The sequence below is a fragment of the Octopus bimaculoides genome, chromosome 5, assembly GCF_001194135.2.
Source record: "Octopus bimaculoides isolate UCB-OBI-ISO-001 chromosome 5, ASM119413v2, whole genome shotgun sequence".
Classification (NCBI taxonomy): domain Eukaryota; kingdom Metazoa; phylum Mollusca; class Cephalopoda; order Octopoda; family Octopodidae; genus Octopus; species Octopus bimaculoides.
Window position 1 is genome coordinate 7,567,572 of NC_068985.1, and position 13,794 is coordinate 7,581,365.

General features: G+C 36.9%; 2 protein-coding genes across 2 annotated transcripts in view; one reads left to right on the plus strand and one right to left on the minus strand.

Moving 5' to 3' along the window:
• LOC106868703 (uncharacterized) overlaps positions 1–8,842 on the minus strand; it is a 20,190-nt gene extending 11,348 nt beyond the window's left edge. Inside the window, exons 1-4 of the mRNA XM_014914090.2 lie at positions 7,939–8,842; positions 5,779–5,830; positions 3,207–3,300; positions 1,252–1,337 (exon numbers count right to left, since the gene is read on the minus strand). Coding sequence (XP_014769576.1) covers positions 1,252–1,337; positions 3,207–3,300; positions 5,779–5,830; positions 7,939–8,522 — 816 coding nt within the window. The 5' untranslated portion in view covers positions 8,523–8,842. The remainder of the gene's footprint in view (positions 1–1,251; positions 1,338–3,206; positions 3,301–5,778; positions 5,831–7,938) is intronic.
• A 64-nt stretch (positions 8,843–8,906) lies between these two features.
• The window catches only part of LOC106868705 (mitochondrial import inner membrane translocase subunit Tim23), an 8,607-nt gene continuing 3,719 nt past the window's right edge, over positions 8,907–13,794 (plus strand). The window contains exons 1-3 of the mRNA XM_014914092.2: positions 8,907–9,084; positions 9,830–9,897; positions 13,229–13,351. Coding sequence (XP_014769578.2) covers positions 9,003–9,084; positions 9,830–9,897; positions 13,229–13,351 — 273 coding nt within the window. The 5' untranslated portion in view covers positions 8,907–9,002. The remainder of the gene's footprint in view (positions 9,085–9,829; positions 9,898–13,228; positions 13,352–13,794) is intronic.

Genomic DNA, 13,794 nt, shown 5'->3' on the forward strand with positions numbered 1-13,794 from the left:
AAAAAATATATATATGTTAGTGACAGAGGCAGTATCAATGCCAAGACGTAATATCTATTCCCTTCATGCGGGTGACACTTAAAAGCACCCACTACACTCTCTGAGTGGTTGGCGTTAGGAAGGGCATCCAGCTGTAGAAACTCTGCCAAATCAGATTGGAGCCTGGTGTAGCCATCTGGTTTCACCAGTCCTCAGTCAAATCGTCCAACCTATGCTAGCATGGAAAGCGGACGTTAAACGACGACGACGACGACATACATGACAGGCTTCTTTCAGTTTCCATCAACCAAATCAACTCACATGGCTTTGATCAGCCTGAGGCTATAGCAGAACTTGCCCAATGTGCCATGCAGTGGGACTGAACCTGGAATCATGTGGTTGGGAAGCAAACTTCTTACCACACAGCCAAGCCTACACCTGTATTCCTTTATTTGTTTCAGTCATTTGACTGCGGCCATTCTGGAGCACTGCCCCTAATCAAGAAAACCAACCCTAGGACTTACTCTTTGTAAGCCTGGTACTTATTCTATCAGTCTCTTTTGTCGAACTGCTAAGTTATGGGGACGTAAACACACAAGCATCAGTTGTCAAGCAATGTTGGGGGAAGAAACTCAGAAACACAAACACATACATACATATACATATATATATGTATGACAGGCTTCTTTCAGTTTCCATCAACCAAATCCATTCACAAAGCTTTGGTCAGCCCAAGGTTATAGTGGAAGAATCAACAGGCATTGATACCAGAAATAAAGACCAATCCAAAAATCCTAAAAACATCAATTTTGAAATTATCAATGCCAACAGGTATGGCCGAGCGGCTGAGCAGCTCACATTGCAACCACACGGTTTGGGGTTCAGTCCCACCGTATGCTACTTTGGGTATATGTTTTCTAATACAGCCCTGGGCTGACAAATGCTTTGTGAGTAGATCTGATAGGCAGAAATAGATGGAAACTGTGTCAAAACCCAACATGATCATCGTTTAATGTCTGTTTTCCATGCTGGCATGGGTTGGATGGTTTGACAGGAACTGGTAATGCCAGGGGTTGCACCAGGTTCCATAGTCTGTTTTGGCTTGGTTTCTACAGCTGGATGCCTTGCCTAACACCAACCACTTTAAAGAGAGCTCCAGCATGGCTGCAGTCCAATGACTGAAACAAGTAGAAAAGATAAAAGATATAAAAAAAAAAAACCTAAACAACATCCAGAAATTTGTAAAAAGAGTCATTTCTAGAATGTTCCTACCTGTCCCAAGGAGGTTCGGTCCTTTAGAAACAAGATGCTGTCATCGTTGAGTGGAGAAGATTCAGATTCAAGAGATTGAACTACAACTGGAAAATAATTCAAGTAGAAATGAAACACTGAAAGACATACAGAAAAATGGTAGCATTCTCTATATTTTACCAACGTGTCTTGGCAAACGGAACCAATAATATAAGCAGCAGACTTGAAGAAAAACTTAAGTATTGGGATCAATGTCTTCAACAAAAACCCTTCAAAGCAGTGCTCCAGCATGGACTCAGTCCAATGACTGAAAGGAACAAAAGATATGTGTGCATATGTGTATATAGGTCTATGCAACTGTGTATGTTACCCCCACATGTGGGTGAGTGTTTGAAAGGACGGATGGATGGGTGTCTTCAAAAGAAGTTTTGATTAAAGCTTTATTGCAAGTTTTATTCAGTTCTTTCTTTCTTACCCCCTATTCTGTAGCTTTCAAGTTTTTAACCCCAAACATGGCTATTGTAATAACCCTTCATAAAACGGCTCAACTTTCCACTTTTCCACGAGAAAGAAAGACAGGGCCAATCTCTTCAAAAATATAGATTTCTTCTTTTTTTAAAAAAGAACTTCAAATAAAAACACTAATTCTTTTTATATTTTTTCAAATTTACTTTATCCATATTGGTGTCAAAGAATATTATTAGAATTCATTGGCTAAGTTGAGCACACTTTAACCCATTACCTCCCATAATTCTATTAACTGAAATTTTTTTATGAAACTTTAATTTCTAGCATAAAACAGCCTTAGAAACACACTGGAATGATCAAAATAACATTTTAAATAGAAATAAGCAAGATATTGGGTGAAAAATTAGCAAACCTCATTTGAATATCAGAGAAATATACCTAGTAGATATAGCAAAAAGGTTAGATATGTGTAAATATTGACAGATAATTACAAAATTTTTAAGTGATCTCATATGAGATCACTGGTAGGTAATGGTTTAAATAAACCCTTGATTCAGAATGAAATTATTCGTTTTAAGCATCTTTGATCAGACTCAACTTTGGACTATGACAAGAGATAAGAAGGATCCCCTAATGAGACCAATCAACCTGCATGAAATAGGTGGTAAATCTCCTTCAAACCACACCCTAGCATCTTAAGAAAGAACAGACTGGATAATATAGTGACAAAAGTCAGGATGGTCATGGCTTGAACGCTTTTGATTATAGTTCCGCTCGATAAGTGCTAAACCACAGCCATCATATTTTCTAACATACAAATCATTGTAAAGTAAACATTCAAACATCATTACTATATCTTTCTAAATCCTGCTGCATTTCACGCGGGAATTTTGGTCTTCCAAAGTCATCCTACCTGTTTTGGCTGTAAATTTTGGTCTGAAGAATTCCACTTATATGCCAGAAAATATGGTAAACATTAATAACTTTTATAAAGTATATAATATCTGTTTACTTCATATGTGTACATGAACCCTTTCGTTACCATCCTGGTTGAAACCGGCTCTGAGTACAAATATCTTTTACGTAAGTTCTGAATTAAAATCTTCCACCAAACCTTAGTCACAATTTATGTTCCTATCACTAGCTGAATGATAACCAAGTTATTTTTGCTAAATTCTTTATATTTAAAATTAATTGAAAGAAACACAGAGCATCTCAAAATAAATACAGTAACGAAAGGGTCTCTCTTGTCCACATTTTCTTCCAATGCTTTTCATCACCAACAACTTTCTAAGCTGAGTCACGCTCAACATCATCATCATCATTTAACGTCCGCTTACCATGCTAGCATGGGTTGGACTAACCTTTATTATAATAAATATTACAGAAATCAATGAACCACAAACAAATTTCAAATAATTCTAGATTTTACCCATTCCCCTGTTATCCCGTATCTCATTTATCACATTTCCGTCAAGCAAAGGCTCTAATTAAACAATAATACTTACCAAGTGTGTCTATGATAGTGGAAATCAACCCAACACATACAAGCTGCACCTTGTCATCTGCAGTTATCTTCAGTTCTTCAATAGGAGGAAGATCCTTTAAAGTAAAAAGTAGGTAAGTGATACAGATCCTATGTGCTAAAAATATGAACCCTACTCATAGCTATCATCATTATTTAACATCTGTTTTCCATGCTGGCATAGGTGGGACGGTTTGACAGGAGCTTGTAAGCCAGAGAGCTGCATCAGGTTCCAGTCACCTGCTTTGGCAAGGTTTTTACAGCTGGACACCCTTCCAAATGCCAACCACTTTACAGAGTGTCCTGGGAGCTTTTTACATGATGCCAGCACATACCAACGTTCAATATAACACAGCTGTAAGGCAGCAGAATTGCTACCAGACTGAGCTAAATGCTTAGCAGCAATTTGCCCGTCCTCACGTTCCGAGTTCAAATTTCGCCAAGGTCTACTTTGCTGTTAGTTTGTTTCTTCAGTTGGATATATTAGCAGTGTAAATGTTGGGGAGAGATTCTTTAGCATTTAAGCCATCCATATCTGGCCCAGGAATTCTATTGGTTTTATGTTCAAACTGACCAGATCTAGCCTTTCATACCTACCCTACAATGTCCTTCTAAATATAAACAATTACGTTGTTGAAATCCTGAAGTTATGAGATGATGCAGGATGAATTCAAAATAATGCGAATAAAATTAATTAATACATTTGACAGAAAAATCTGAACGCAAAATGGTAAATACTTTAGTCACAGAAGGAAGAAGTGCGACTGCAATAGTCTACAAGATCTCCAAGACTGTGAGGAAAGCAAAGGCAACCAGACTGGAGATCTGTTCCACACACTCTTGCAAAGGAACGGTCTGCTACAAGCACCAAGTGTCAAATGGTGGAAGTAAAAAGCCAAGTAACTAATTAAGGCTTTTACTAATTTCGATACCAAATCAATGTGTAGAATGATGGGCAAGTGACAACCATAGCCCCACTTTGATTAATAGCTTAGGAGTGAAACTTAAGAAAGGAAACTGTGCAAAAGCCTCTTAACAAGTAAAAATACAGATATATAGGTATGGTGTATATCTACACCGGATTATATTTTGCTGATGTCTTTTGTGGAGGAGAAAACCAATGTCAACATCATCATCATCATTTAACATCCGTGTTCCATGCTAGTATGGGTGGGATGGTACCACAAGAGCTGGCCAAGCCAAAGCCTGCATCAGACTTCGGTGACTGCTTTGGCAGGATTTTTATAGCTGGATGCCCTTCCTAACACCAACCATTCAGCAGAATACATTTTATGTGGCACAAGCAAGGTAAGTCATGCTTTTTACACGGCACTTTTTTTAATGTGTTTAAAGTAAAAATCCTTGTGGTATTTATTCCACCCTGTGATGCATGGACATCCTTTATCAACCAGTGATTGACCAAGGCATCTATAACCAAGTCCACAAAATTCCATCCTATAGTTACAGACATGGCTGCAGAGTTAAGAAGCTCATTTTGCAACCACATGCACCTTGGGCAAGTATCTTCTACTATAGCCCCAGACTAACCAATGCCTTGTGAGAGAATTCAGTAGACAGAAACTGTGTGGAAGTTCTCATATATCAACATTTTACTGTTCACTTTTTCATGCTTGCACGGGTTGGACAGAGTTTACAGACGCAGAATTTCCATGTCCTTCTTACTGCGGACCCCCACCTGTTTCCAAGCAAAGTGATATAAACTCCATAACCAGACAATGTTTGTGCAGAATATTGGGAATGAAAGAGGACACCTGTATAACAGTGGCAATCATGTAACATATATACAATGGGCTTCTTTCAGTTTCTGTCTACTAAATCCAGTCGCAAAGCTTTAGTCAGCTTGAGGCTATAGTAGAAGAGACTTGCTCAAGGTGTCATGCAGTGGGACGGAACCCAGAACTATGTGGCTGAAAAGCAAACTTACTACACAGCCACTCCTGCACCTATCATCATCATCATCATTTAACGTCCACTTTCCATGCTGACATGGGTTAGACGGCTTGATTGGCAAGCTGGAGCACTGCACCAGGTTCCAGTCTGATTTGGTATGGTTTCAACAGCTGGATATCCTTCCTAATGCCAACCACTCCAAGAGTGTAATGGGTGCTTTTCACGTGCCATTTACATAACACCAGCAACGGCCACAACTACGATTTCACAGATGGTGTCTGTCTGTAAGTTTGTGCACCCACCGCTACACAACTAAAGTTGGTTTTTGCACATCTCCATAATTTAGTGATTCAGCAAAAAAGACTGGTAGAACAAACACCATCATCATCAACATTGTTTAGCGTACGCTTTCCATGCTGGCATGGATTGGACAGTTTGACTGAGGACTGGCAAGCCAGAAGGCTGTACCAGGCTCCAATCTGATCTGGCAAGATTTCTACATCTGGATGCCTTTCCTAACATAAACGTCCTGGGCTTGATTTGTTCAACTAAACCGTTCAAGGTGGTGCCCCAGCATGGCTGCAGTCTAAAACAAGTAAAAAGTAATAGAAATTTTAAAATAAATATTTCTAGATCAGTCTTACCTCAATACCTAATTCTCCTTTCACTTTAGGCTTTTCAATAATTTTCTTCTCACTAAAATGTCAAAGAACAAAATTTTTAAATCATGGTGAAAATTTGAATTGAATTAGAATTTCAGGAAATAGAATTTCTTACATAAACTTAATAAAACAGCTGAGCAAAGTTTAACCCTTTTGATACCAACCCGGCTGAAACCGGCTCTGAGTACAAATGCCTTGTTTTCATAAGTTCTGAATTAAAATCTACCACCAAACTTTAGTCCCAATTTATGTTCTTAACACTAGCTTAATGATAACTAAATTATTTTACTTAATTCTTTGTTGTATTTAAAATTAATTGAAGGAACCACAGAGCATCTCAACAGAAATACAACAACGAAAGGGTTAAACAACAGATTTTCTTTATACATAAAAATCTTTTCTATCAAAGGCACAAAGCCTGAAATTTGGGTGAGGAAGGGGGATAGTCAACTAGTATTTATTTTATCAACCCCGAAAGGATGAGAAGTAGAGTTGACTTTGTTGGAATTTGAACTCAGAATGTAAATTTAGAATAAACGCTGTTAAGCATTTTGTCCAGAAAGAAGGAAGAGTTGAAGACCTCAAACTGGAGACTGTACCCAAATGCTTACAACAGAGACGACCCCTTCAACAAAATCACCTAATGTGGCATGTGGTGGATTAAGTGAACCATCCAAGAAGCCCATGGTAGGATTCGAACTCAGTTTGTAGAGTTTAATGAACAGTGTAAAGCATCCATCCTGACGTTCTTAGTTCCACCAATCCACTGCCCCTATTCATACTTTTTTATTGACTCCAAAAAGATAAAAAGCAGAGTTGGCCTCAGTAGGATTTGAGCTTGAAGTGCAGAGAATCAGAAATGTTGCAAAATATTCTGTCTGCTACTCTAATGACTCTGCCAACTTACCTCATTGGAACCAAAGAGGTCAGTAGCAATCATAGGATGGACACAGCTGTTGTGCCCAGGCAAATAAAAAAAACAAGTAATAATGAAGTGCACTTCCCAACAACCACAGTACAACCTTTTGTAGCTCAGTGGCCCTTTCACAGGAGAGTTTTTTCACAAATGCAATTTAACCCAATATTTCACAAAGAAAAACAAAATCCAAAGATCATTTTAATGAAAGAGAAGTGGTCCTGCAGGGTTTTATTTTTCTTGGCAATATAATCTTATATACTTTTTGCTTTTTTAATAAAAAACAAACATTCGTATATACATATACATGTATTTGTGTGTGTGTCCGGTTATATTGAAAACGTTGATCCGAAAGGCTTACACCATACTTTTGTAGAGTTTTTAATTCATCATTCTTTACCAAGAATAATAATGACAGTGATTTTATGAGGAAGGGAAGAACAGAGGAAGGAAGATATATTCAAACTACAGATCTCACTCAAACACTTGCAACAGAATGGACTCCACTAAAGGTGCCCCAAAAGCAGACGATGGTGTTAAACCAGTAGACAGATAAAGTTTACACAAATAGTTTTCTGAAAAAAATATGGCCTTCTTCAACGCACATGACTTTTTTCCTGCTTTTAGTACGGATATGAAGCTCACTGAAGACCTGGGTACCTCGTTATGCAAATGGATACCTACGGAATGTGATCTTGGAAATAAAGAAGGAAGACATCAAATCGTATAAGAATAGTACCTATAAGATCTTATTGAATATATACCAGACCATCAAGTTTTCTTTTCTATTTTGTAATAGCTACAGACGGCGGTACTACTAAAGCAGCGCGCACCCGAACGCGCAGTCGCGCTAGTTAGTCGTGAGTGGTCGATCCTAACCCTAACCCTAAACACGTATTCATTTGCACACGCGGGTTAGGGATAGGGTTAGAGTTAGGGTTAGGGTTAGAGTTAGGGTTAGGGATAGGGTTAGGGTTAGGATCGACCACTCAAGACTAGCTAGCACGGACGCGCGACTGCGCGTTCGGGTCCGCGCTGCTTTAGTAGTACCCAGACGGTGATTTGGTAATACTGGTAATAAACTATAAAGTTTATAGATTAACAGTAAAGTACATATTAATTGTATGTCTCTAATTTAAGGAGAAAAACGCGGCAAATGGAAGATTTTAAAAAAACTGGAATATTTTAGATACAAATTTGAAAATTAAATTAATTAATCTACTTACTCTGGACATTTTTCTGTTACATTTGGTTTCGTTGGTTCATCATCGTCGTTTGACGATGAAGAACTAAGAGATGAAGAGGGGTCGCTCTCATTGTCCGAAGTAACTTTGTCATCAACATTACCAGAGCGATAAATTGTGTGATTTGCATTTAAATGAAGGTCCACGTTAACTGCATTCTGCTTTGACGGCTCACATTTCTTCTCTACACCCATGGAAACCGGGTTGTTGGCAGCATTACTGATAATTCCTTCTTCCTTACCAACATTTAGAGTATTCTCTTCATTAATATGTACGATAATATTTTCTTCGTCATCAACGCTTGCCGCAACGGATTCTTCGTTAACAACTGTATCAATCATCTTTTTGTCATCAACATCTTTGTTAGATACAGGTGTGACAGAGACTTTGTTAACACCGTCATTTCTGGGATTATCATTACAGTTATTTGCCGTTGTATCATCTTTCAAGCTATCATTTTCTCTGGTGTTACTTGGTACATCCAACGTTGATTCTGCGTCAGTATCTCTAACTTCTGTTAATATAACATCTTTAAAAGTAGATTCTTTCGGATCGTTTAAATCCATGTTGGGAAAACGCTAACAAAGACTTTTTTAATCAACAAGAGACTTTATAAAGTTAAGAAATATCCATGTGAACCACTAAACATTTGCTTCTCGTTTTTAAGGTAGCGGAATCATACAAAAATAAGTTTAATTTGAATTTTGTTTATCAAACGTGTCGGTTAAAAATCAAAACATATATGTCGTTTCGTAACGCTTTTTTTTTTCTTTTTAGCTTTCCGGATATATTTCAAAACTGCAATTAAATTTACCTTTTAAGCAATAATTTTACAGAGCAGGATAGTGGAAACCGGTCCAGGACCCAGCAAAACAGACAACGACACGTGCTTCCTGCGAGGCAGTTCCAGTGATAAGGGGGGATAACTCTAATGTTATATAATTAACGCATGCGCACTATCCTTTTGACCCCGCATGGTGACTCTGTGAGGAGATTGTATATTAGCAATAAGGGTTTAAGGTCGTTTAACAGAATTATCTAGGGAAATGGACAGCGGTGGAGATCCTTCGTCGAGAAGAACATTCTTCAATCCATATTCCAGTTCTGATCCAACTATGTCAGCTGGAGGTATTTATGATTTATATAATATTCTTTGTTAAACCAATTAGTTATTGTCGCGTACTTGACAACTTGACCTTTAATTACTAGAACAATTCTCATATCGATTATACCAGCGATTTTCTGTTTTACCTTTGAATTTAAATATAACAAATAATGTGTTAGAGGCACCTAATTTACAAATTTCGCAGTTCTAATTCAAGATAATTATAAAAATCGCCTTTCTATTGGTAATTTATTATGTGTTGTCTGTACATTAGTCGCTTTGTACATTGTGGTGTGGTGTATATATATATATACACTCTCATACAAACACACACACATGTTCCTTGATATTGTTTTTAATTGTCGAATGTCTTCTGGTTATTAACTTTTGTCTGCAATATCAGAGAAACATCCGCTTGTTCGTGCGCAATATGAGTGTGCGCGAGTTAGTATTAATAACTAAAGTGCTTCTATTATTAAATCAAAGATGACAGAAGTCATTACTATGCTCTCAGAGTCTACCTTTTAGTCAAGATTTTGAATAAATAACTTCATTTGTATGATTTGCTGATATCAAACTGTCTAAAGAATTCCATACGCTTGATATGGATGTTGAGCTTGTTGAACCATTGCATTCGTTTATGTATTCAGCTAGTATGTTACATCATCAAATTAGAAACCCTTGCTAATTCTATGTATTCAGTTTTGTTTTAATTATATTTCAGTCAAGTGTGTATAATCCCACTTATAACTTCCATTTCCTTTCCAGTTTCGGCCGGGGGCATGGGTAGTGTAATGTCACCGTACCTAAATTTCGATCCAGCGTATATTGGAGCAGTAAGTTTTGTTATTTGTTTTATTTTTTCACAGTAGTTCAGGTGTTGTGATAGTTGACTTTCCTTTTCCCGAGATCGATACGTACAAATCGGGTACTACTGATGACGTTTTAATCAACTATTTATTTCTTAGTTGTTCTTCCAGTGTCCGGTTCCAATACTTTATGATGTTTAGTTACATCCGTTTTCGTTCCGTTTTTTAAATCCTGCCAGGATTTACTTCGTTAGTACCAGTCAAATACTGACATTTAAACCAACAACTAATCCAAAAATATACAGCCTTGTATTAGAAATCATTACATTCGATATCTAATTCTTGTTTTCTTATTTTCTCATGTTTTATTATTTAATTGCTTCATGCCAATCAGTATTTTTTTACTATTATTGTCGGGAAGAAATTATTTCACACACTAACCATACATCATTTATGGTAACTTCTAATGCAGAGTGTTTTTTCTCGTTTTACTTAAAACTGGCCTCGAATGACCCGAGAAAGTATTTGGGTATTGGAATCGATAGCCAGACACAATTGCACTTGAACTTGATAAGAGAAATGAAAGTACCATGAATAGGTAGTGGATGATCATTAACCAAGTAATTAGAATATGCCTTCCCTTTTTATAATCATAAAGAATATTGTCTATTACTTTAAATTGATTTTGAAAATAATCAAAAATTTGATTTATGTAATACAAATAAGACTTCTTGGCAGTTTTCTGCCATTGACATTATATCCCAATCTTCATAATCTTCAAGGACCACCAAAAAGAATTTGATTTTGTCAGTCCAAGCAATGATGACAATTATAAGAAAGCAAGGTTTTACGATACATCTGCCAGCATGCTACAGCTTTTATCATTATACACAAATTTCTGCTAAGAATGAGTAAAAGATAGTGAGATTCTGTTTCCTCAAGACTACCTAAAAGCTGTTCACAACATACTTAGCAGTGATTTTAAAAAACTTCACTTGCAGGCAAAATAGAATGAAAAAGTCAGATGCAAATTTTGTAATATATCCTGGGTTCTCGTTTTAAGAGATCCAACCAAACTTCAAACTATGTCAGAACAACTAAACACAGAAATTATTGTAGTAGGACGAAGAATGAATGTTAAAAAACAATATTCAACAAAAATCATTGAACTCCATCAGACCCATGCATGAAAAAGTGGACATTAACATGTTGATAGACACAGGCAGGGTCAAGAAGTTTTGGGTTCAGTTCCAATGTGTGGCACTTCAGGCAAGTGTTTTCTACTATAGCTGGGCCTGACCATATGTATGTGTGTTTGTTTCACCTTATTTTAACATTGAATTATAATTGTAAATGAGGTCACTGTCATAAAAAGCAACAGGAAGGGCAACTGGTTCTAGAAAATTTGTCTTGATGAATTTCATCTGACTCATGCGAGCAGAAATAAGTGAACATTAAAACTCTGGTGGTTGAGGAACTAATATATGAAGTTCTTGATATCAAAGTGAAGAATTAGTAAAGAGCACTTCAGTCCACTTCCAACAACACAACCAGATAAATAAATAAAATGGTGAATTATTTTGATAAAGCAAACCTTATGAAGGGCAAGTTCCATTTTTAAAAGCAAAATCAGTGGAACGGCTGGCACAGGTGAATGGAGTGCAGTGGTATGGGCATGTGTTGAGGAGGGTGCTTGAGTTTGAGGTAAATGGACAGCGAATGCAAGGTAGACATAGGAAAATGTGGAGGAGGAGATTGGGAGGGTTGGCTTGAGAAGGGAGGATGCCCAAAACCGGGTGTGAGGGTGGTTGCTATGGTTTTGAGATAGATCCGGCCACCCCCCGTTAACGGGGACAAAACTCGGATTTAAAATGATGGATGGATGAAAATCTCCCTAAACCTTAAAAGATGAGCTTACAGGTGCAGGAGTGGCTATGTGGTATGAAGTCTGCTTACTAATCTCATGTTCCTGGGTTCAGTCCCCCTGTAAAACACCTTGAGTAAGTGTCATCTACTGTAACCTCAAGTCAGCTAAAGCCTTGTGAGTGGATTTCGTAGATAGAAACTGAAAGAGGCCAATCATATATATATATGTCTTTGTGATTGCCCATAACTTAGCTGTCTGGCAAACGAGACTGATAGAATAACTACCAAGCTTTAAAAAAGAAGTACTGAGATCAATTCATTCGACTAAAAATTCTTCAAGGCAGTACTCCAGCACGGCCACAGTCTAATGACAAACAAGTGAAAGATAAAATCAATGAGTCATTTCGACAATTTCTGGTGGGGCAGAAAGATGAAAGTTAGCAAATGACATAACTTGCAAGTAAAGAACAGCCCAACATGTTCGCAAGCACATTGTGGTTTGATAAAACAGGGAGAGAGACCCCACAAAACAATGAAATGACTCTGGTAACATACAATACTAAATAACATCATCAGATTTATAAAATTGTTTGGACAGTGTTAAGCTGGTTGCATTCAGGAGATTAGATTCTAAGAGACCTTAAAAGAAACACGATGACTATGAACAAACATTACTGTGCTTGAGGAGACCTATTGAGTCAAGTAAAATCAAATATAATCACAATCAATTAAACTTGCATTATCTTGCAGTCTTAAGATTTTGCTGATGTGATTTGTATTTAGAATGAAATTGTTGGGTAGGTTTGAGGGGCTGGATCTGGCCAGCTCAAGATTAAAACATGTAGAATATTTTAGCCAGATATGGCTGGTTTAACCCTTTTGTTACCATATTTCTATTGAGACGTTCTGTGTTTTTTTTTCAATTAATTTTAAATATAACAAAGAATTTAGTAAAATAACCTTGTTAACATTAAGCTAGTGTTAGGAACATAAATTGTGACTAAGGTTTGGTGGAAGATTTTCATTCAAAACTTATGAAAACAAAACATTTGTACTACAGAGCCAGAGGTAGTTTCAGCCAGGTTGTTAATGAAGGGGTTAAGAATTGTTTCTCTATTTTATATTTTAACCCTTTTGTGACCATATTTCTCTTGAGATGCTCTCTGTTTCTTTCAATTAATTTTAAATATAACAGAATTTAGTAAAATAACTTAGTTATCATTCAGCTTGTGGTAGGAACATAGATTGTGACTAAGGTTTGGTAGAAGATTTGAATTCAAAACATGAAGACAAGACATTTGTACTACAGAGTCAGAGGCAGTTTCAGGCAGATTGGTAGCAAAATGGTTAAATGCTAAAGACAATTTACTTGCTGGAAGCTGTAAAAGAATGTTAACCCTTATATTTTTATTATCTCCTCAAATTTCATAAATATCCTACATTTCTACCACTGCCATTGTCTTAAACCTTTTCTGTTTGTCTCATTTTGCAGGACAGTGGATCAGACTTCATTTTCCCAGAAGGTGCAAGTCGACAACGTGGTAGACTTGAACTAGCTTTCTCTCAGATTGGAGGTTCTGTATTTGCAGGTAAAGTTCTTGATCAAAAATCTCAGGCATGATTGGTTACAAAGTGGACTTCACAACCACATGGTTTCTGTTTTGATCCTATTCTATTGCAATTTGGGTGTCGTCTCCTAAAGCCTTGGGACAACAAATACCTTGGGAGAGAAATTCAGCAAGTGGAAATCGTGCGAATGTGCATCATGCTTCCATGCTGCTCTGTGTTTCTTAAATGGTTTATAAATACCTTCCACGCTGCAATTCTTTTTGTTCCAGCACACGATCTCAGATCAGGTTACTTGCTATGCAAGTACATCTCCGTAATTCATTATTATTATTAATCATAAACAATTTAATGAGATGAATTTGAACACTTTGGCCCTTTTGAACGTAAAACGTGTAGAATATTTGGGCTGGATAGGGTTGTTTTAAATGCTAAAGGATTAAGGAACTCGTGGTAATTAAAGGATATAAATTTATTTTGTTTTTTGTCTTA